Source organism: Bombina bombina, chromosome 1 (genome assembly GCF_027579735.1).
Source record: "Bombina bombina isolate aBomBom1 chromosome 1, aBomBom1.pri, whole genome shotgun sequence".
Lineage (NCBI taxonomy): Eukaryota > Metazoa > Chordata > Amphibia > Anura > Bombinatoridae > Bombina > Bombina bombina.
The window spans coordinates 991,736,413-991,760,396 of record NC_069499.1 but is presented as its reverse complement, the minus strand read 5'-3'; the positions used below and the strand labels follow the sequence as shown (position 1 = coordinate 991,760,396).

General features: G+C 37.7%; 1 protein-coding gene across 1 annotated transcript in view; it reads left to right on the top strand.

Annotated features, from left to right (window-relative positions):
* The first annotated feature begins 4,341 nt into the window (after positions 1 to 4,341).
* The window catches only part of TCEA2 (transcription elongation factor A2), a 65,390-nt gene continuing 45,747 nt past the window's right edge, over positions 4,342 to 23,984 (top strand). Inside the window, exons 1-6 of the mRNA XM_053710448.1 lie at positions 4,342 to 4,446; positions 11,092 to 11,154; positions 11,241 to 11,346; positions 12,507 to 12,576; positions 16,364 to 16,494; positions 18,136 to 18,192. Coding sequence (XP_053566423.1) covers positions 4,384 to 4,446; positions 11,092 to 11,154; positions 11,241 to 11,346; positions 12,507 to 12,576; positions 16,364 to 16,494; positions 18,136 to 18,192 — 490 coding nt within the window. The 5' untranslated portion in view covers positions 4,342 to 4,383. The remainder of the gene's footprint in view (positions 4,447 to 11,091; positions 11,155 to 11,240; positions 11,347 to 12,506; positions 12,577 to 16,363; positions 16,495 to 18,135; positions 18,193 to 23,984) is intronic.

Genomic DNA, 23,984 nt, shown 5'->3' with positions numbered 1-23,984 from the left:
TGGCTTAGGCCATGTTGCCTTATGATATCTCCATTGGGAGCATATACACAAATAAAATGGGAGATAAGATGGAGCCCTGTGTGACTCCAGATGCCAACTGGACAGGAGCAGAGGAGCGTTAGTACCTATGGTCCCAAAACCGTGGTACAGTAAAGTCCCAAATTTTACTTAGAGCCAAAAGTAGTAAACTATCACTGGACTTACAAGGCTCTGCATAGAATAGGATTCCATTCCATCCTTACTGACAGATGGAACTGAGAACTTTGCGATATACTTTTAGTATTTATTTTGATGTTTATCCCTGTAATTTAAAGGGATATAAAACCCAAAATGTGTCTTTCATGATTCAGATCGAGCATGCGATTTCAAACTTTAATTTACTTTTATTATCAATTGTCTTTGTTTTATTGGTTTCTTTTGTTGAAAATCAGGGACCTATAATTAGGAGCCGGACCATTTCTGGAGCACTATATGGCAGCAGTTTTGCAAGAATGTTATCCATTTGCAAGAGCACTAGATGACAGCACTATTTCCTGACATGTAGTGCTCCAGATGCCTACCTAGGTATCTCTTTAACACAGAATAACATGGGAACAAAGCAAATTTGATAATAGAAATAAATTGTAAAATGTTTTAAAATGTTATGCTGTCATAAGAAATACATAAGAAAATGTATGGGATTAATATCCCTTTAAGTCTGAAAACCAAGAATTTTCCATTTCTGACAACTAGAAGGGCACATGGAAGTGTTCAAAAGCCTAACCCTGCCACAACTGTCCCAAACTAGCTCCAGTAGGGATTATCTGATAAGGAACTGAAAATTTATGTTGATTTTGTTAACATAATGATCATGGCTCGCCTTTACTACTTCAAATAAGGCAAGGGTGGGTGGATTTTGACTACTAAAAACATTTTGAAACTCACTCACTATATTAACTTATTGTAAAATGTGTCCCCTCATACGCCAGCCTATACATAGTTGGTGGGAGCTGTGCCATGTTTATGGACATTCTTCAGGTCACACATTATATATTTTAGACGCTACATATATTACCTCTTTTTCTATATCGGATGGTGATAGCCAATCTGTTCATGACTTTTTAGATTACCTAAATGACAACATGATAAATTTGATGTTTTTAAGTGAAGAGAGTGCTACTCTGATTCATTTTCTGGATGTTGAATTACGAGTTGATTTGGAGTTCAATAAGGTTATTTCAGATTTATATCGAAATCCTACAGCGAGCAATACAATAATTAAATTTACTTGTTGCCATCCTTCCCATGTTTTAAATGCAAGGGGCAATTGTTGAGAACAAAAGAATATGTCCTGATACTACAGATTATGAAAAACGGCATTGAATTTGATAATGAGATATGAAATCTGGGAATATCAGAGAGGTCAATTACAGCGAGCGAAGGAACAGGTTGATAATATTCCCAGGGCTAATTTACTACAATACAACAGAGGAAGAAGACAAAGGAGAAATGTTAATGCTTCTAAAAAAACTTAGGTTCATCACTAAATATAGCGTAGAGTATCATAAGGTACAGTATGTAACATTATTCGTGAGTGTCTCCCTATTTTCATAAATGATTCAAAGCTTCATCAAATTTTGGATAATGGTGTCCAGTTTATATAAAAGCGAACTATGACCCTTGTTAACTTATTTCCACCATCACTATTACCTGCTGAACAAAATCCACTTGGTTGTCAAGAATTTTACAAACATGGAGTTTCCAGGTGCAAAACTTGTGATTAAGTTGCATGTGGCAGTTCATTCAGGTCTACCCATACAGGTAAAGTTTATGGTATTCGGTATCCTTTAAATTGTGCAATTACAAATGTGATATGCCTTTTGGCCTGTAGGGGTGCCATACTCAATATGTGGGTCATACTAAAAGAAAATCTTAGATCTAGACCTTCTGAACATATTAGAGATATTGAAAATCCTGGCATTTTTACTCCTGTGGCTAGACATTTTAAATAATGCCATAAAGCAGATACTCTTTTGCTACTTATTCAAGCTATTGACTTTGTTCAACTTCTAAAGTACGGAGGAGACAAGGAGAGTGTCCCGCATCAAAAGGAAGTGAGGTGAATATTTACCTTAGTCACCAGTCAAATGTTACCTGTGCTGGCTGCCCCATCATATTCACTCTCCCCTTATCATTTCCAGAGAGCTTCTTTAATTTCTATGTAAAGCAGCTTGCCACTTGCCCCAGGACTTCTTGCCCATTAGAGGGTCGACATAATATTTCACTCCATGCCAGTAATTATTAGATACATTTTTGTTTTGTTTGCTGCTCTGTGAGTTAACATTATTAAATTTAACTGCTCATTTGAAACTGTTAGAATGCTCAGCAGTAATATATTAATAAGCAATGCAAAACAAAGTGTAACCATGCTCTGCTTGTGCTGTATAGACTAGTCCAACTAAAGCCAAGGATCATAGTGTAGTTTTCTATATTATTCTATATTTTTCTACTCATCCACCTCTCCCAAGTAAATACTATGGGCTATATTTATAAAGGGCTAGAATTCTCCTTTGTATTCTTCTCTGAATTCTTTTCAGCTCGCCCTTGGAGAGGCGCACCAATTTATCAAAAAATTGCATGCATTATTTTGCGCTGTTTGGAAGGCGAGCTGGGACGGATTGTGATTAATTTTTCCACGCGGAAAAAGTAAGTTCTCCTGATTTATCATTTCAAACCCATGGTTTTTTTTATAGTATTTTTTGCCCTCTTCAAGTAATCTATTAGATTTGAGTTTTACAAGAGACAAATTTGTGCATTCATTTTGATGTGTTACCACAATACATTTTTACTTTAACTTTGTTATAATAATGACCCTATATAACCATAATTTTCGCTCTTTGTAACGCAATTTTGCATTCTATATTTAACATACGTTTCTAGACAAACATAGATCTGCTAGAATTAGTAAGTACTACATCAGAAATAGATGTGAACATGACACAAGCTCAAAGACAAAATTTCTAATGCTGTTCTCCACAGTACCTATAGAGAACTATAATGTGCGTATTTGCAGAAGTTTGCGTTCTCCAAAGGCACAAAAAAATGATAAATTGGTAACTGGGCATAATGCTAAGGTGGACTCTAGGAAATGTGACTAAAATTAGCAAATTTAACTTTTTTTAAGCGCACCGGTGCACCTTGGCGAACACAAACTAAGTGAGTGGAATGTATATTTGGATCCAATTTTCTTTAATAAATCAGGGGATTCAGTCATATGCGGATTTATAGGCGCAAATTTAGGAGAATTGCTTTGATAAATTCTACTCCCCATGATTAACCAGGGACGAATTTTCAGTTCTTTTACCTTATATAACTAATAAGCCGCAAGTGCATACTGGTGGGGATGTATGTGTTGTAAGTACAATAACAGGTGTATCTGTCTCATGTTGACATATCTGTCTTAGGGTTGCCAGCTGTCTTCCACAAAAAATATCTGTAGGTGACCAGAGACAAAGAAACTACCAAAACTCAGTAACACATGTAAACAGTAGAGATCTGACTGTCCCTCACTTCTTTTGTGCTACATATTTGTAATGCATTGAGGCATGAGACCTTTTACGTTTAGCTAACACTTAGGGACAATATGTAAATGCACATAGATGAATTACATCTTTGAATAGAAACACATTTGCAATATGCATGTATTAGCAAAAATTCTACTAGTAAAATATATCACTGTTTTAGTGTTATCTATCTATATATTATCTATCTATCTATCGATATCTCTCTTTATATCAGTCAATATCTATCTTCTATATACCTGTATATTTAATCTATCTATAAGGATGCTGCTCTATGTATTCTTTGGATTTCAGTATTTCTAAAACGTGCTCTTTAATGGTTAAAGAAAAAGTCCAATGGATCCTCATCCAAAAAAAGTGGCCTGTCCGTGCTGCATAATACTGTATGTTGTTGCCTACAAATGTAATGTTTAATGCAATGTTTTTCAGGCTGTATAAAGTAGTAGTCGGCTGATGTCGCGCAGGTTTTAAGATCCGCTATCTCCTCCATCAACAGTCTAATAGCGAATATGCGCGCAGTACTTTATGGGAGATGTAGTTTTACTCTATACACTCATTATTGTATTGATTAGTATATTGGTACCTGATGGGACTTGAAATCCCAGCGGCTAGCGTGAAAGATTGGAATTTGCTAGCTACGTGGAGTATGCCGGTAGTTGTAGTTTCTGCTGCTCTAATATACCTTAAATTCGAAAAAGAAGCGCTGGTTATCGGACTACAAGTCCCAGAGAGCAAATGATATATGGACCCCCCAGGATAGTTTGAACTGGGACCCCGGCAAGAGACAGCGATCATAAGAGAGTGACGGGACAGAATCAGCGCAATGGAGGAAGAGATCGTGCGAATTGCAAAGAAATTTGACAAGATGGTATCCAAAAAATGCACGGTGAGTACTGGGGGGGCTGCTGCTGCTGCATTGTAATGGAATACCCACCTCAATACTGACAGCAAAGGTACGCACAAATGCTGAGGTGGGAGAGACTTTCATATAGACATGGAAACCGACCCTAAATGCTGACAGCACTGACCAGCCCGTCAATATTTTATAAAATTGCAATACTCTAAATACCGATAGGAGATGCCCTTGTAAAAATTGATGGTAGAGGCCCAAAATAAGAGTCTGTCTTATATTAACACAAGTATTCTCAATAACAGGTAGGAAACACACAATTGGCATTTATAAAAACAGTCAGTGCTGATAAACACAATAATACAAGATAAGATGCACAAAACAAATACATTTATTAAATTAATTGTAGTGAATACATTTCCAAGGTGAAAATTACCACTGTATGTACCAATATCATAAGTCCCCATCTCACACTTTAGAGGAGGGCGGTGCACAAATAATGCAGCCAGGTAGTATAGCTGCAGTACTTTCCTTATAGAGAGATTTGAGAGAGCAAACATTTTCGAAGTAATTTTATTTTTTTTTCAAATCAAAATAACTTTGATCCTCTTGGTATCTTGTGTTCAACATAATGCATTTTAATGCGATTTTTGCTCTATCTGAATCATGAAAGAATATATATATATATATATATATATATATATATATATATATATATATATATATATATATATATATATATATATTGTATTCTTTTAATGAAATACAAATATATCCTGCTCTGTTAATATAAACTCCCATTCGGTTGACCTCAATGTTCTCCAGTGTATAGACAGCACATGGATCCAACTGCTCAGTCATCCATACATCTTGAATAAAACACTGTCGGCTAGATTTAGAGTTTTGCGGCCAAAGGGGTGCGTTAGCTACGCTTGCTTTTTCCCCCGCACCTTTTAAACAACACTGGTATTGAGAGTTCTCTGAAGGGCTGCGTTAGGCTCCAAAAATGGAGCGTACAGGCATATTTACCGCCACTGCAACTCTAAATACCAGCGGTGCTTACGGACGCGGCCAGCTTCAAAAACGTGCTCGTGCACGATATCCCCATAGGAAACAATGGGGCAGTTTGAGCTGAAAAAAAACCTAACACCTGCAAAAAAGCAGCGTTCAGCTCCTAACGCAGCCCCATTGTTTCCTATGGGGAACACTTCCTAAGTCTGCACCTAACACTCTAACATGAACCCCGAGTCTAAACACCCCTAACCTTACACTTATTAACCCCTAATCTGCCGCCCCCGCTATTGCAGACACCTGCATATTATTATTAACCCCTAATCTGCCACTCCGTACACCGCCGCAACCTACGTTATCCCTATGTACCCCTAATCTGCTGCCCCTAACATTGCCGACCCCTATATTATATTTATTACCCCCTAATCTGCCCCCCCCCCCCACGTCGCCGCTACCTACCTACACTTATTAACCCCTAATCTGCCAACCGGACCTCACCCGCTACTCTAATAAATGTATTAACCCCTAAAGCTAAGTCTTACCCTAACCCTAACACCCCCCTAAGTTAAATTTAATTTTATTCTAACGAAATAAAATAAATCTTATTAAATAAATTATTCCTATTTAACCCCTTAAGGACCAAGGCCTTTTTTCAATTTCTTTCCCTTAAAGACCAGGGCTATTTTTACATTTCTGCGGGGTTTGTGTTTAAATGTAATTTTCCTCTTACTCATTTACTGTACCCACACATATATACCGTTTTTCTCGCCACTAAATGGACTTTCTAAAGATACCATTATTTTCATCATATCTTATAATTTATTATTAAAAAATTATAAAATATGAGGAAAAAATGGAAAAAAACACACTTTTTCTAACTTTGACCCCCAAAATCTGTTACACATCTACAACCACCAAAAAACAAACATGCTAAATAGTTTCTAAATTTTATCCTGAGTTTAGAAATACCCAATGTTAACATGTTCTTTGCTTTTTTTTGTTATAGATAGGGCAATAAATACAAGTAGCACTTTGCTATTTCAAAACCACTTTTTTTCAAAATGAGCGCTAGTTACATTGGAACCCTGATATCTGTCAGGAATACCTGAATATCCCTTAACATGTATATATTTTTTTTTTAGAAGACATTCCAAAGTATTGATCTAGGCCCATTTTGGTATATTTCATGCCACCATTTCACCGCCAAATGAGATCAAATAAAAAAAATTGTTAAATTTTTCACAAATGTTTTCACAAACTTTAGGTTTCTCACAGAAATTATTTACAAACAACTTGTGCAATTATGGCATAAATGGTTGTAAATGCTTCTCTGGGATCCCCTTTGTTCAGAAATAGCAGACTTATATGGCTTTGGCGTTGCTTTTTGGTAATTAGAAGGCTGCTAAATGCCACTGCGCACCACACATGTTTATGCCCAGCAGTGAAGGGGTTAATTAGGGGAGCATGTAGGGAGCTTGTAGAGTTAATTTTAGCTTTAGTGTAGTGTAGTAGACAACCCCAAAGTATTGATCTAGGCCCATTTTGGTATATTTAATTCCACCATTTCACAGCCAAATGCGATCAAATAAAAAAAAACGTAATTTTTTTTTCGCAATTTTAGGTTTCTCACTGAAATTATTTACAAACAGCTTGTGCAATTATGGCACAAATGGTTGTAAATGCTTCTCTGGGATCCCCTTTGTTCAGAAATAGCAGACATATATGGTTTTGACGATGCTTTTTGGTAATTAGAAGGCTGCTAAATGCCGCTGCACATCACACGTGTATTATGTCTAGCAGTGAAGGGGTTAATTAGGGATCTTGTAGGGAACTTGCAGGGTTAATGTTAGCTTTAGTGTAGAGATCAGCCTCCCACCTAACAACACATCAGACCCCCTGATCCCTCCCAAACAGCTCTCTTCCCTCCCCCACCCCACAATTGTCCCCGCCATCTTAAGTACTGGCAGAAAGTCTGCCAGTACTAAAATAAAAGGTATCGTTTTATTTTATTTTTAAGCATATTTACATATGCTGCTGTGTAGGATCCCCCTTAGCCCCAAACCTCCCTGATGCCCCCCAAACAGCTCTCTAACCCTCCCCCTCTACATTATTGGGGGCCATCTTGGGTACTGGCAGCTGTCTGCCAGTACCCAGTTTACAAAAAAATATATATTTTTTTTTATTTTTCCCCCACTTTCTGTAGTGTAGCTTCCCCCCCCAAGACTAAACCCCCACCCCCTCCCAGATCACTTAGATTATATATATCACATTTTATATACCCCCCTCTCTCCCTCTAAATATAAACAAAATCTGTTCCATAGTGTAATGGTTCCCACCCGCTCCCTCCCCGTGCACGTGCCCGCCCCGCCTCCCCCGTGCACCGCCCCCCAGCGATCCCGCCCACCTCTGCATTACGTAATCCACCGATGGCCGCCCCACCCGCCTCCCCACGTCGGCTCCCACCCACCATCGATGTCCGGTGCAGAGAAGGCCACAGAGTGGCTCTCTCTGCATTGGATGGGGTAAAATGTTATTGCAGTGATGCCTCGATATCGAGGCATCACTGCAATAACCGGAAAGCGTCTGGAAGCGATCAGGATCGCTTCCAGCTGATTTCAACCCCAACGTCGTACAGGGTACGTCGCTGGTCTTTAAAGACCAGGTTGTGTGCGACGTACCCTGTACGACGCATGTCGTTAAGGGGTTAAAGCTAAATACTTACCTGTAAAATAAACCCTAATATAGCTACAATATAAATAATAATTATATTGTAGCTATTTTAGGATTTATATTTATTTTACAGGCAACTTTGTATTTATTTTAACCAGGTACAATAGCTATTAAATAGTTAAGAACTATTTAATAGTTACCTAGTTAAAATAATTACAAAATTACCTGGAAAATAAATCCTAACCTAAGTTACAATTAAACCTAACACTACACTATCAATAAATAAATTAAATAAACTATCTACAATTATATCAACTAAACTAAAGTACAAAAAAACAAACACTAAATTACAAAAAATAAAAAAGATTACAAGAATTTTAAACTAATTACACCTACTCTAAGCCCCCTAAAAAAATAACAAAGCCCCCCAAAATAAAAAAATGCCCTACCCTATTCTAAAATAAAAATTGTAAAGCTCTTTTACCTTACCAGCCCTTAAAAGGGCCTTTTGCGGGGCATGCATTTAAATAAACATACAATACCCCCCCCCAACATTACAACCCACCACCCACATACTCCTAATCTAACCCAAACACCCCTTAAAAAACCTAACACTAAGCCCCTGAAGATCTTCCTACCTTGTCTTCACCACGCCGGGTATCACCAATCCGTCCAGAAGAGGGTCCGAAGTCTTCCTCCTATCCGGCAAGAAGAGGTCCAGAAGAGGGTCCAAAGTCTTCATCCTATCCGGCAAACATCTTCATCCAAGCAGCATCTTCTATCTTCTTCCATCCGGCGCGGAGCGGGACCATCTTGAAGCAGCCGACGCGGATCCATCCTCTTCTTCCGGAGACTCCCAACGAATGAAGGTTCCTTTAAAGGACGTCATCCAAGATGGCGTCCCTCGAATTCCGATTGGCTGATAGGATTCTATCAGCCAATCAGAATTAAGGTAGGAAAAATCTGATTGGCTGATTGGATCAGCCAATCCGATTGAATCAGCCAATCAGATTCAAGTTCAATCAGCCAATCAGATTTTTCCTACTTTAATTCCGATTGGCTGATAGAATCCTATCAGCCAATCGGAATTAAAGTAGGAAAAATCTGATTGGCTGATTGAACTTGAATCTGATTGGCTGATTCAATCGGATTGGCTAATCCAATCAGCCAATCAGATTTTTCCTACCTTAATTCTGATTGGCTGATAGAATCCTATCAGCCAATCGGAATTCGAGGGACGCCATCTTGGATGACGTCCCTTAAAGGAACCTTCATTCGTCGGGAGTCGCTGGAAGAAGAGGATGGATCCGCGTCGGCTGCTTCAAAATGGTTCGCTCCGCGCCGGATGGAAGAAGATAGAAGATGCCGCTTGGATGAAGATGTTTGCCGGTCTGGATCTCCTCTTCTTGCCGGATAGGAGGAAGACTTCGGACCCTCTTCTGGGCGGATCGGTGATACCCGGCGTGGTGAAGACAAGGTAGGAAGATCTTCAGGGGCTTAGTGTAAGGTTTTTTAAGGGGTGTTTGGGTTAGATTAGGGGTATGTGGGTGGTGGGTTGTAATGTTGGGGGGGGTGTATTGTATGTTTATTTAAATGCAAAAGAGCTGTTTTCTTTGGGGCCTGCCCAGCAAAAGGCCCTTTTATGGGCTGGTAAGGTAAAAGAGCTTTACAATTTTTATTTTAGAATAGGGTAGGGCATTTTTTTTTATTTTGGGGGGCTTTGTTATTTTTTTTAAATTATTTTAACTAGGTAACTATTAAATAGTTATTAACTATTTAATAGCTATTGTACCTGGTTAAAATAAATACAAAGTTGCCTGTAAAATAAATATAAATCCTAAAATAGCTACAATATAATTATTATTTATATTGTAGCTATATTAGGGTTTATTTAACAGGTAAGTATTTAGCTTTAAATAGGAATAATTTATTTAATAAGAATTATTTTATTTCGTTGGAATAAAATTATATTTAACTTAGGGGGGTTAATACATTTATTAGAGTAGCGGTGAGGTCCGGTCGGCAGATTAGGGGTTAATAATTGTAGGTTGGTGGCGGCGACGTTGGGGGGGGCAGATTAGGGGGTAATAAATATTATGTAAGAGTCAGCGATGTTAGGGGCAGCAGATTAGGGGTACATAGGGATAATGTAGGTAGCTGCGGTGTGCGTTCGGCAGATTAGGGGTTAAAAATATTTACTATAGTGGCGGCGATGTGGGGGGGCCTCGGTTTAGGGGTACATAGGTAGTTTATGGGTGTTAGTATACTTTAGAGCACAGTAGTTAAGAGGTTTATGAACCGGCATTAGCCCAGAAAGCTCTTAACTCCTGGCTTTTTCCTGCGGCTGGAGTCTTGTCGTTAGATTTCTAACGCTCACTTCAGCCAAGACTCTAAATACCGGCGTTAGAAAGATCCATTGAAAAGATAGGATACGCAATTGGCGTAGGGGGATCTGCGGTATGGAAAAGTCGCGGCTGGAAAGTGAGCGTTAGAACCTTTCCTGACTGACTCTAAATACCAACGGGCGGTAAAAACCAGCGTTAGGACCCCCTAACACTGGTTTGGACGGCTAACGCAGAACTCTAAATCTAGGCGTGTGTTTCTGGAATAATTAATTTGAACCAAAAAACATATGGATTGGGTACTGCTATAATGTATTGGGTTTATTAGATACACCAAGATGTGCACCATTAACAGTGACAAGATAGTCCATACATATTGACATTAGATACCCCCCAAAATACTTGCAGGAGAAACCCTAAATATTGATTAAATAGACATTTAGGCTTTTCAAAGTCATTTACCAACATTTTAAACCCCTTCAATAACACTAAAACACAAAAAAATGACCACTGAAAATACAATTAATGTTTTGGAACTTTTCTCTGTGAAGCAGAGTTACAAGTTTGAGTTGTTAATTTCATCTACTAGTAACGTGATAAAACTGTAATATAGTTATCACCTGCAATATGGACCTATAGAGCAGTCTTTGTCTTGCAGGATGGGGCCCTGGACCTGCTCAAGGAGTTGAAGAACATGTCGATAACCTTAGAGTTACTTCAGGTGAACTGAATATTACTCCTAGTAATTCATCAGTGCCATACACAATGCCATGTTTATCTGTGATGCTGACATTTCTTTTTCTTCAGTCTACACGGATTGGAATGTCTGTCAATGCACTGAGGAAGCAGAGTAATGAAGAAGAGGTCATAATGCTGTCCAAATCTCTTATAAAATCATGGAAGAAGCTCCTGGGTTAGAAATTTACTGCATCACATCAGCATATACAGTGACGTTATTCTAACTCCATGCAAAATAGTGATGCATGCTTATGGTTCCCTCCCATACAGAAGGTTTTGAGTGGATTGCATAAATCATGGCCCCTCTCATAAAGTAAATCAGAATGTGAAATGCTTCCATCTGAAAATGATTAATTAGAGCTTAAAGGGATAGGAAAGTCCAAGTTAAACTTTTAATATCACTTCTATTTTTAAATGTGCTTTGTTTTCTTGGTATCCATTATTGAAAATTAATATGTACATACCCTACACTAGTGGATCCTAGCTGATTATTGGTGCCTGCATACATCTGTCACTTGTAATTGGCTAACTAGATGTGTTAAGCTAGCTGCCAGTAGTGCAATGCTGTTTCTTCAGCAAAGGATATAAAGAAAATTAAGCAAATTTGATAATAAAATTTAAATTTGAAAGTTATTAAAAATGTTATGCTATATTTGAAATATGTAATACAAAATGGTGTTTTCCTGTCCCTTTAAGAAAATATGGTTTCTGTCTAGCACAAGTTAGTTTCTGGATTTTTTTTGGCGTTGCTCTTATTCATGTAGTGTTTACTGGTAGGTTACGTCGCACTGTGCTCTCCCCTGCAGAGATTACATCAAGCTTGGCTCCTCCCTTACATAGATGTCTGGGTTACAAAAGGTTTGACCTGTTTCACTTTGTGTTTGGTTATAGCAAAATTGTCCCTTGCCTAGGCAATCTTTGAGAGCTGTGCAAAAACATGTATAAGGTGTTTGGGGATTCATTTAGATTTGACAATTGAATGCAATGTGCAGTAGATGGCACTACAGATGCATCATATTTCCTAGGCAGAGTTTTGTGGAAGAGCTTACACATTTAAGCTCTTCTCAAGCTAAGCTATGTAAACTAGGCATGGACATTCAGATGCTTCCATAGCATTTGAATGTGGAAGAAGGCTGACGCTTGTGGCATTCCGGGTCCCAAAAAGAGATGATTCCTTCTTGTGAAAGTTCAACATGCTAAGATCTGTGCAAATCAAGATCTTAGTGTGTTTAATTTGGAAAAAAAGGAACTGGCTTCAAAAAGAGCCGAACGCCACTAGCGGCCGCCTTCTACCGCATTCAGACGCCTAATGTAAACCTTTTCTCTATCCCATAGATAACTCGGAACAGCGAGGTAAAGAGAAGTCCTCAAACAACCCCACCCCAGCCTCTTCTAAGGAGTCTAGGTGAGTGCAAGAGGGACGAAGTTTAGGGAAGCAACACAACTTCCTACTGTAATTTTGTGGTTTTGATGAACCTTTCTCCTCTTTGAGATATTAACAAATTCCTGCAGCCTGGCTGAGGTAAAATGTTTGTTAGTTTGTATACATGCAAGTTAATATTTACTCCAGTTGAAAGAATTACAAAACACTGCCCCAAAGTCCCATAACAAAACATATATTTGATTTAGAAAGTTTAGCCAAATAAAACATACTTCCTTTTATGTCCATTAACCATAATGATTCTTTGTTATGCTTTAAAAATAATTATTTTGTTTCTTACATGACGTTATGCAATCCTGCCCCTAAAAATAGTCTGTTCATCCTCCAAATACACTGTCCAATATGCATTTAGATCCGTGCATATAATTACCATAATTGATATTGTCCTTTCGCATGCGCATTCGCTATGTTTCATTATCGCACGCACACTTTTTATTGTTTAAGGGGATCCCGCCAGCTTTATCTGGTGGCATGGCGCATGCAAAATATGTTTTATTAGCGATTTTATCAGTGCTCACGCAGGCACTGCTTTATGTGTATAGTGCAGCACTGGCGGACATTATTTACAAGTTATCTGTAAAACTGTTTGATTTATTGATGTTTTCTTTGGGGCTATTAGGAGTCACGAGTTGGAGAAGCAACATAAGGAAATCAACAGGATTTACTAATTATTCATTGATTCCTGAGTTGCTGTCTTCAACTTGTGATTGTCTTCTTTCAAGCTCCATTGTTTTTACAAGTAATATGTAATTCAGAATGCTTTGTAGTTTAGCTATAAAATAATTTGGTACATAAATTGAAAAAAATATATTTAACCCCTTTACCCAATCCGATGTATGTGTGTGTATACGTCATGCGGTACGAAGCCTAATGTACCTCATAATGTAAATATACGTTGCAGCTTCAGGAAGCTCCAGCAGTCTCTGCTCGGCAAACAATCTGTCCTCATATGGTAACGGAGTACAATCGATGCTCAGTTATCATATGAGTTCAGATTGCCATATCGTTACAGACAGTGACCTGTAACAATCTCCTTCAGGTTAGTGGTCAGAATAGAGGCGGAGGGAGTGGGAGCGGCCCTACACTACAGAAAATAAAGTATGGAAGGTAGAGGGAGGGATGGCAAGCTACACTAAAGAAAAAAAAAACCTAAATCAGGGTGGGGGGAGGAGCCTTCTTTTGCAATTGAGGGGAAATGGGAGGACCACTACACTGCAGAAAAAAATAAAATTAGTACCTAAACTGGGTAATGGCAGACAACTGCCAGTACCTAAGATGTTGGCTACCATTAGGAGTGGGAAGGGTTAGAGAGCTGTTTGATCAGGAAGGTGGGATGGAAAGGGGGGATCATCCACTTGAAATGTCCGTCTGCGGGAGAGCCATAATTTAGTGCTCCACTTGTAATCTTGCCCTTAGTTTGTGAAAAAGTTAACCTTTTTTTTTTTTTTTTTTTTTGATTGTATGATCGCATTTGGTGGCTAAACAGTGGCATGAAATATACCAAAAGGGGCCTAGCTCAATATTATTATATTTTTATTATTATTAAATTATTATTTTTATTATACAAGTTGGGATACAGACACAATATAATATGTACTTTAATTACTTCACCTGCAAATTTATACTGCAGTGCCTTGCCATTAACCCTTTCTTTTAAGTTTCCGAATTGTACAGCTCTAACCCCCCACACAATTCCTTCTATGGCTGCATCTACAGTATATCCATCTTTTGATTTTATAGAATGCAAGCTTATTATCTGCTGGAGCTTGCCTAGAAGCAAATAAGCTGATGTGAACTCAGTTGAAATACAATGCCTGTGTGCCTGATGCTAAACACTGATAAGGGGGTTGAATCAGACTACTCCAGAAAGCATGGATTTGTAACTAATTTTGCTCATTTTTTAAAAAAATATTTAAAATACTTGCTAACAATTTTTTTATGTAAATTATTTTAACTTAAAGGGACAGTCTACACCAGAATTTTTATTGTTTTAAAAGATAGATAATCCCTTTATTACCCATTTCCCAGTTTTGCATAACTAACACAGTTATAATAAAATACTTTTAACCTCTGTGATTATCTTGTATCTAAGCCTCTGCAAACTGCCCTTTTTTCAGTTCTTTTGACAGACTTGCAGTTTAGCCAATCAGTGCCTGCTCCCAGATAACTTCTCGTGCACGAGCACAGTGTTATCTATATGAAATACGTGAACTAACACCCTCTAGTGGTGAAAAACTGTTAAAATGCAATCTGAAAGAGGTGGGCTTCAAGGTCTAAGAAATTAGCATATGAACCTCCTAGGTTAAGCTTTCAACTAAGAATACCAAGAGAACAAAGCAAAATTGGTGATAAAAGTAAATTGGAAAATTGTTTAAAATTACATGCTCTATCTGAATCATGAACGTTTATTTTGGCCTAGACTGTCCCTTTAAATAGCCCTTTTAGGATATGCACTTATCTCAACATGTTTTATGTCACTTTAACAAAAAAAAACAAGGCTCCATTTCTGTTTAAATGGAGTGATAGTAAAAATTCTTAGTATTTTGGGGAAGTTTTTCTCTGGCATTGCTGGTGGTGAAGGGGTTAATGAAAAGGATGCATTTAATTATTTGGAAATCATGATTTTAATAAAAACAATTAAATATGTATATATGGAATTTGTATAAATGTATCTAATTATTATAGTATGATTTTAAAAAATATATAGTACTTTTTATATAACATATTTGATTGATTTAATATCTGCACATAAAATGTATTACTATAAATGTACAAGTTAAATGATTCGTTTTACATGCTCGTTGATCTAGGGCACTGGTTTTCAAACCTGTCCTCAACCCCCCCCTAGCAGAAAAGATTTGTCAGGATTAACTTGGGTGAGAACAGGTAAAACAACCATGTTTACTGATCATCTGAAAAGAAAAAGAGATAGATATAGATATATATATATATATATATATATATAGATATAGATATATATATATATATATATATATATATATACTCTCAAAATCTGGCCTGTTAGGGAGGTCTGAGGACAATTTTTAAAACCAGTGATCTGCAGGAAAAAATATCCAAATGTACGTAGTTGCAATTATAACTTTTTATCTTTATTTACATTTTGATATGTAGTTTCATGAATTAAATTATTATAATATGGCTGAAATATATAATATAAGTAAGAAGAACGACAGCAATCCGGTCCAGTGCAAACTTCAATAGATTTATTTAGTGTAATAGTACACAAGGTACAGTAATGGGTGCTTCCCATCAAGTGCAAGAGAAATCCTCTTACGCGTTTCGTGTGAGAGAACACATTTCGTCAGATATTATATATATATATATATGCTGCTCAATGTTCGTTATTGCTAGGGTGGATTCTGTGTACATGCGCTTCCAATACTTACCGATTGCAGCACTGCTCCATGAGAATCTCTGCTTTAGATTAAGCAGATCTCGTCCTCTTCAGTAAGCAGAAGCTTGGCCAATGACGTAAGCGCTTGCGTGTACTTTGCTAACTGGGCACTAACGAATCCAGACGCCATCTTCCTACCTGAGTAAGCCCCACGTGATAGAACTCGTATAATGAGTCCCACAAGGGGGGGAATCCTTTAATTTTGAAAGCGAAATAAAGGGAAAAAAATTAAGAAAAATGCAGCATGTAAGTAATTGGGGGCAAAAAGTATTGTATAATAACGCTCTTTGCATTTCTCAGTTCTTTCTCCCTTTTTAATACAAATGTTTCCTACAGTTCTACAAAGAAGAATGATGCTCCAAAACCATCTCCACCAAGGATGACTCGTTTCCCACCACTTCCGGTCACCACAGATTCTGTCCGCACCAAGTGCAGGGAAATGCTGATTGCAGCTTTACAAACTGATGGTAAGGAGAGGCTCCTATAGTGTCCTGGAAGTGCACACTTTAGTAATATAATGGAAAACCCTGCTTAGAGCATCTTGCGGTTAAATGTTATAATGGAAGACCTTACTCCAAAAAAACCTTAGCAGTTCTGGAGTTTAATCAGAAACCTAACCTATGGAGCTTACATTCTAGGCTCTATTTGTTAAAGGGATATGAAACCCAAAAATTGTTTTTTTTATTCAGACAGAGAATACAATTTAAAAAAAGTTTCCAACTTCTATTATTAAATTTTCTTTATTCCCATGGTGTTCTTTCTTGAAGAGATACCTAGGTAGGTGTCTGGAGCACTACAAATAGGGAATAGTGCTGACATCTAGTGCTCTTGCATATGGATAACATTCTTGCAAAGCTGCTGCCATATACTGCTCCAGACACGGGCACGCTCCTGAGTCCCTGCTTTTCAACAAAAGATTCCAAAGGAACAAAGAAAATGTGATAATAGAAGTAAATTAGAAAGTTATTTAAAATTGCCTGTTCTACTTGAACCATGAAAGAATATTTTGGGTTTTGTGTCCCTTTAAGAATGCCTAAAAGATATTGAGTATTTGCATAATTGGGGATCCTGCTGAAAAAAACATTTAAACATTATATTGGTAAATGGGGGATATTGTTCCAAAGATTTTACATTGTAGTGGTTTAATGGGAGACCATATCTCATGAGCTTATAGTTTTATGACTTAAGGCGGGGCTTACAGTTTTCAGTCTTGCATATACTATCCCTCAAAAAATTACAATCTAGTGGTATAGCAAGGCCTTGTCCCAAAGCTTACAGTTTATTCTAGAGAACCCTATCCCTGGAACTTCATGCTGCATTGCTTGTAACATTGTATGTTGTCTTGGGACCAGTGCTGTCTTATTCTTCTGACTTGATTTGTATACACATGCCTTGTTTATTTTTTACTTTTATAGTTCTGATAAATTACAAATAAAAGAAAATCTAATTCTTGTCATGGGAACTTAAATGTTTTTAGTATGATAGAAGACTTACAGCAAAATGATATATAATATGTCTTGATAAGATTGTAATTTCATAATGGAGCCTAAGGGGCCTATTTATGAAAGGCCTGTTGGACATGGATCCGACATTGCGGGTCATGTCCGACAGACCTCGCTGAATGCGAGAGCAAATACGCTCTCCTCATTCAGCATTGCACCAGCAGCTCTTGTGAACTGCTGGTGCAACGCCGCCCCCTGCAGATTTGCAGCCAATCAGATGCTAGCAGGGGGGTGTCAATCAACCCGATCGTATTCGATCGGGTTGAATTGCGGCAATGTCTGTCCGCCTCCTCAGAGCAGGTGGACAGGTTATGGAGCAGCTGTCTTTAGACCGCTGCTTCAGGCTCGCCAGAAACACGGGGCTTCAAGCTCCATACAGCGCTTGATAGCTATGCCCCTAAGTGGTATATCTAAATTTTTATGACATAGTGGGATGATGGAAAATCCCTTCTGAAATTAGTGGGAATAATTCAAGTTGTATAAGACTGAAGAGATCATTAAACCTGATCTTTATAAAATATACTGTATCTATATTTTCATGTATTTCTCTTTAATTCTTTGTCTAACTTTCTGTTTTTCCCTAACATATTAACATCCTTCGCTCAGGAGATCATGTTGTGATTGGTTCGGACTGTGAGTTGTTAGCGGCACAGATAGAAGATGATATCCTTTTGAACACAAGGAGAGGAAAGTGGGTGAGATCTGACATATTTGGGTTCTGATGACTGAGTTGTAAGAATAGAGTAAGTAATATTGACATTTTAATAAAAATGAATTACTGTATAAAAGAAATGCTGCCAAAATGGAACAGTGATGTATAATAAAAATGTGTTAATCAAATATTAAAAATACCATACAGACCATGAGATAACATCACGTCAAAAGCTTCCTCTGTTAATATCAATAATGCAGTCTTTATTGCAAATGATCCACAGAAGAATTCCTCAAAAAGAAAGAAAGGTCATCCATAGCATAACTCTCTATAAGTATATGAGCACAAATTCCACACCTGCGTAGTTCTACTCACGTGATAAAGAGCTAAACTAGCTATAGTAAAAGAGCTTTTTAGGTATAAAACCTCCCAGATACAGCTTCCAAGGCAAATAAAAGCTACAATCAAATAGCGAAACGTACCTCAGAGTTAAGTATCTATAACAGACTGATCACAGGGAGGGGTGAATGCGTTAAATGGCAAGGGCTTTGTATTCACTGTGTGAAATATACGGTCCCATCTGTTAGGACTATTTAATTTACACTAAAGTGTTATAAGCTTTAAGTTACTGCAAATCCTTAGTGACCAACTGTCTGATTCTGTTTTTAATAAATGTATATCTGGGAGGTTTTATACATAAAAAGCGATTTTACTAGTTTAGCTCTTGATCACGTGAGTAGAACAATTCAGCAATTCAGGTTATGCTATGGATGTCCTTTTCTTTCTTTTATTTTTTTTTCTTTCTTTTTGAGGAATTCTGTGGATCATTTAAAATAAAGACTGCCTTATTGATATTAGGAGAGGAATCCTTTGACTTGATGCTATCTCATGGTCTGACTGTCTGTTATTTTTCATATTTCATAAACACATTTTCATTATACACCTTATCACGTTTTGTGTTACTTAATATCATTGTGATACACTTTTATTGTATACATTTAAGTTCTTTACTCATTTAAATAACTGCTTATAGCAGTAATAAACAAGCACATGCATATTAGAAGAATGGGGCCTATAATGTTTTTTTATCCAATGCCTTTTGGCACACGCCAAAAAAAAAGGGGGGCATACAGTAGGTATTGAAAAGAATCACCCCCCCTTAAAAATAATTAAATTTTGTTGCTTTGCAGCTTGAAATATAGACAGGCATAGTATTGGTTTACCCAGTTGTAATTACTCAGTGCAACTTATAACCCCAACATGTCTGGCAAAAATTAAGACAATTCAAAAACAGAATCATTGAGTTGCAAAAATGATCAACCCTTGTGTCAGTATTTTGTTCAACCACCTTTTGCTTTATTACAACCTTTAGTCTGTATATGGGATATGTCTCTACTAACTTTGCACATCTAGACTGTGCAATATTTGCCCACTTTTCTTTGCCGAACTGCTCCAGTTCCATTAGATTTGATGGTGAACGTTTGTGGACTGCAGTCTTCAAGTCATGCCACAGATATTTAATGGGGTTTAAGTCTGGGCTCTGACTAGGCCATGAAAGGACATTCACCTTTTTCTCCTTCGACCACTGTGTGGTCATTTTTGGTGTGTGCTTTGGGTCATTGTCATGTTGGAAGGTAAACCTTTTTCCCATTGAAAACTTCCTGGCAGAGGGCAGCAGATTTTCCTCAAGAATTTGTTATTTGGATGGTGAGCTGTATTGTATTTTCTCCAGACATATCGTTTGGTGTTAAGGCCAAATAATTAAATTTTAGTCTCATCTGACCATAACACCTTTTTCCATGTGGCATCAGAATCTCCTAGGTGTGTTATGGCACAGCTCAGTTGTGACTGCATGTGGCCTTTCTTGAGGAGTGGCTTTTTCTTTCAACCCTCTCATACAAGCCACATTTGTGGAGAATTTGTGATATTGTTGTAACATGCACACAATGACCACTCTTTGTCATAAATTCCTGAAACTGCTTCAGAGTTGCTGTGGGCCTCTTAGCCTCTCTGACCCGTTTCCTCCTGGCTCTTTCATCCATTTTGGAGCGATGTCCTGATCCAGAGAGGATCTGTGTTATACCTTCCACTTCTTAATGATAGACTTCACTGTGCTTCTAGGCATTGATAAAGCCTTTGATATTTTCTTGTATCCATCTCCTGACTTGTGCCTGTCCACAACATCCCAGAGATCTTTTGACAGTGATTGTTTGCTTCAGTTGTACTACCAGGGACTGAGATGCTTTAGGAAAGCTCTTTTCATGCTGAGCTAATCAATATGCCCACAACTGATCACAGTTGAAGGTCAAATGGCTTTGTGTGTGCCGTTGAGAAGGTGATTAGCTACACCTGATTGAGTTTACAAGTAATTTGAGAAGGGAGTGATCCTTTTTGCAACTCAGTGATTCTATTTTTGAATTGTCTTGTGTTTATTTTTACCTGATATGTTGGTGTTTTATCTTTCACTTGGATGTTATAAGTTGCACTGAGTAATTACAACTGGATAAACAAAAAATGTCTGTCTTTATTTCAGACTGCAAAGCAACAAAATGTGATTCTTTTCAATACCCACTCTTGGGGATGGGCGGAGGAAGACGGAACTGAATCTACAAGAAAGAACGGTAATAATTATGTTTTTAGTAAGTATTTAAAAAAAAAAAATGAATGAATGAAACTTGTTTTTTTTGGGCGGTTATGTGGTTGTGTGCAGATTACACAAGTTTACCATCACTTTAACATAAAAATATATTAAATTTAACTGGACCAGATTACAAGGGGTGTGCTAATGACCAGATTACAAGGGGTGTGCTAATTTTTTTTTCACTCGAGTGCTAATTGTGCTCAAAGTAAAATGAGAGTGGCAACATTAGCACTGGTATTAAAAGTTGAAAGTAAAAAGTTAGCATGCAAGCGAAAGAGTTAAGGGTGCTAACTTCAGGAATTTAGATATTGTGCTCATGATAAATCCCTTTCCCCATAGTCTTCTATGGGGCATGCTACAAAAAAACCTATTTGTAATAGCTTGGACACTAACCTGACACTGCCTTAAACCAACTGCACTAAACCTGAAGATGTGTTAGGAATACTTTACATTCTTATATTCTTCACATAGAAGAAAATTTTCTTTTTATATATATTAAAAATAAAATTATCAAAAGTTACTATTTCTCTCCACCTGTAAGCCACAATCTTCTCTGCCTGTCTTTTTTTTTTGGTTTGTTTTTTTTGTGTTTTAAAATTCAAAACACCCCACAATTTTCAGAACAAAATGGCTTCTTCAGGCAAAAGTCCAGTATTTAGTGTGACCTTCCTTGTCACTAAGCACATCTTGAGCTCTTTTGAACGGTCTTGAGGTTTTCTGAAGTAATCTTCTGGTATATTATACCAGGCTTCTTTCAGTGCTTCTCAGAGTTATTCTTTAGATTTAGGTTGTGTTTTTTATTTCTTTTTCTGTCCAGTTGATCCCATACTGACTTTCTAATATTCAGGTCTGGACTTCGACTGTCAGTGTTTTATCAGCTGTTTTTTTTTTTCTCCAAATATGATTTCTCTGCATTAGCAGTGTGCTTGGGATCGTTATCATGCTGAAAAATAAAACCATTCCCAATCGGGCACTTTCCAGAAGGAATGGCATGATGAATTAAAACCTGTCTGTACTTTTCAGCATTCATGATCCCATCAATTCGGACAATATCGCCAACACCACTGGCAGAAATGCAGCCCCAGAACAGACCCTCCGCTATATTTCACTGAAAGACGCCAGCACTCACTCTTCCATCTCTCTCCAACTCTTCTTCTCACATATTGTTGACGATTGGACCCAAAAATGTCAAACTTGGATTCGTCATTCCATAATACTTTTTTTCCACTGATCTTCATTCCATTCTTTGTGAGCTTTAGCATATCTTAGCCTTTGATTGGGAAGGGCTTAAAAGTGTGTGTGTGTTTTTTACACATATATAGAATTGTGTGTATGTATGTGTGTGTGTGTGTGTATGTGTATATATATATATATATATATATATATATAATTTACTCAAAAAACAAAGTATTGCAGTATGCAGTGATACCTTTTTTTATTGGACTAACATAATATTTAAAAAACAAGCTTTCGAGAGTTTTCCTCTCATAAAAGCAGAGAATGTGTCTGAAGGAGAAAATAGCTGAGAATAGCCAGAAAGAATAAATAAACAGAGGAGAGTAAATAGGCCAGATGAGAGGAAAAACAAAATGGAAAAAGAAACCAATAAGGACAATAAGATGAGAGATTATAGAAAGTTATGGTAGTGTGTGAGAAAGCCAGAGTCTACATTAAGTCCTTCATTTCTGGTATTGAAATGTGTGATAATTTTCATCTCAAACGTCTTTCGTTCATGAGAGTCTTTGAAATTCTCTTTTAAGAATTTTAATCCTGAGGTTAAGGATGGAGTGACCAGTCTGGGTGAACTGATGACCAACAGGGGTACAATATTCATTTTCCTTGTGGTTTTTGATCGAGTGTCTGTGTAGATTCATTCTGAGATGCAGCTTTAGGCCAGTTTCTCCAATGTAGCAACCTCTGTCACACGCTGTACACTGTATCATGTACACCACATTAGCAGATGAGCATGAATAGGATCCTTTAATATTGTATTACGCGTTGTTGTGTCTGGCTGTGTTGTTGTCACATATATGTTGACACAGTTTGCAGAGTGATTTGTTGCATCGTGCAGTGCCATTCTGTGTAAGCTTCTGTTCTGTGGTTAATTTGCTGCGGACCAATCTCTGTCTCAGGTTAGGCGGTTGTTTGAATGCTAGTATGGGGGGTTCAGGAAATATTTTTTTTGAGTGTGGGGTCCTCTGAAATTAGTGGTTGTAGCTCTTTAATAATTTTGCGCACTCCTTCCAGAGTAGGGTTGTAAGTGACTACTAGAGGGGTTCTTGTTTTGTTTTCCTTTTCTTTGTATTGTAGGAGTCTTTCCCGTGGTGTTTTCTCCAACATAGGTGTGTCCGGTCCACGGCGTCATCCTTACTTGTGGGATATTCTCCTCCCCAACAGGAAATGGCAAAGAGCCCAGCAAAGCTGGTCACATGATCCCTCCTAGGCTCCGCCTACCCCAGTCATTCTCTTTGCCGTTGTACAGGCAACATCTCCACGGAGATGGCTTAGAGTTTTTTAGTGTTTAACTGTAGTTTTTATTATTCAATCAAGAGTTTGTTATTTTGAAATAGTGCTGGTATGTACTATTTACTCAGAAACAGAAAAGAGATGAAGATTTCTGTTTGTGTGAGGAAAATGATTTTAGCAACCGTAACTAAAATCCATGGCTGTTCCACACAGGACTGTTGAGAGCTACTAACTTCAGTTGGGGGAACAGTATGCAGTCTCTTGCTGCTTGAGGTATGACACATTCTAACAAGACGATGTAATGCTGGAAGCTGTCATTTTCCCTATGGGATCCGGTAAGCCATGTTTATTACGATCATAAATAAGGGCTTCACAAGGGCTTATTAAGACTGTAGACTTTTCTGGGCTAAATCGATTCATTATTAACACATATTTAGCCTGAGGAATCATTTTATCTGGGTATTTTGATATAAGAATATCGGCAGGCACTGTATTAGACACCTTATTCCTTAGGGGCTTTCCCAAAGCATAAGCAGAGCCTCATTTTCGCGCCGGTGTGGCGCACTTGTTTTTGAGAGGCATGGCATGCAGTCGCATGTGTGTGGAGCTCTGATACTTAGAAAAGACTTTCTGAAGGCGTCATTTGGTATCGTATTCCCCTTTGGGCTTGGTTGGGTCTCAGCAAAGCAGATACCA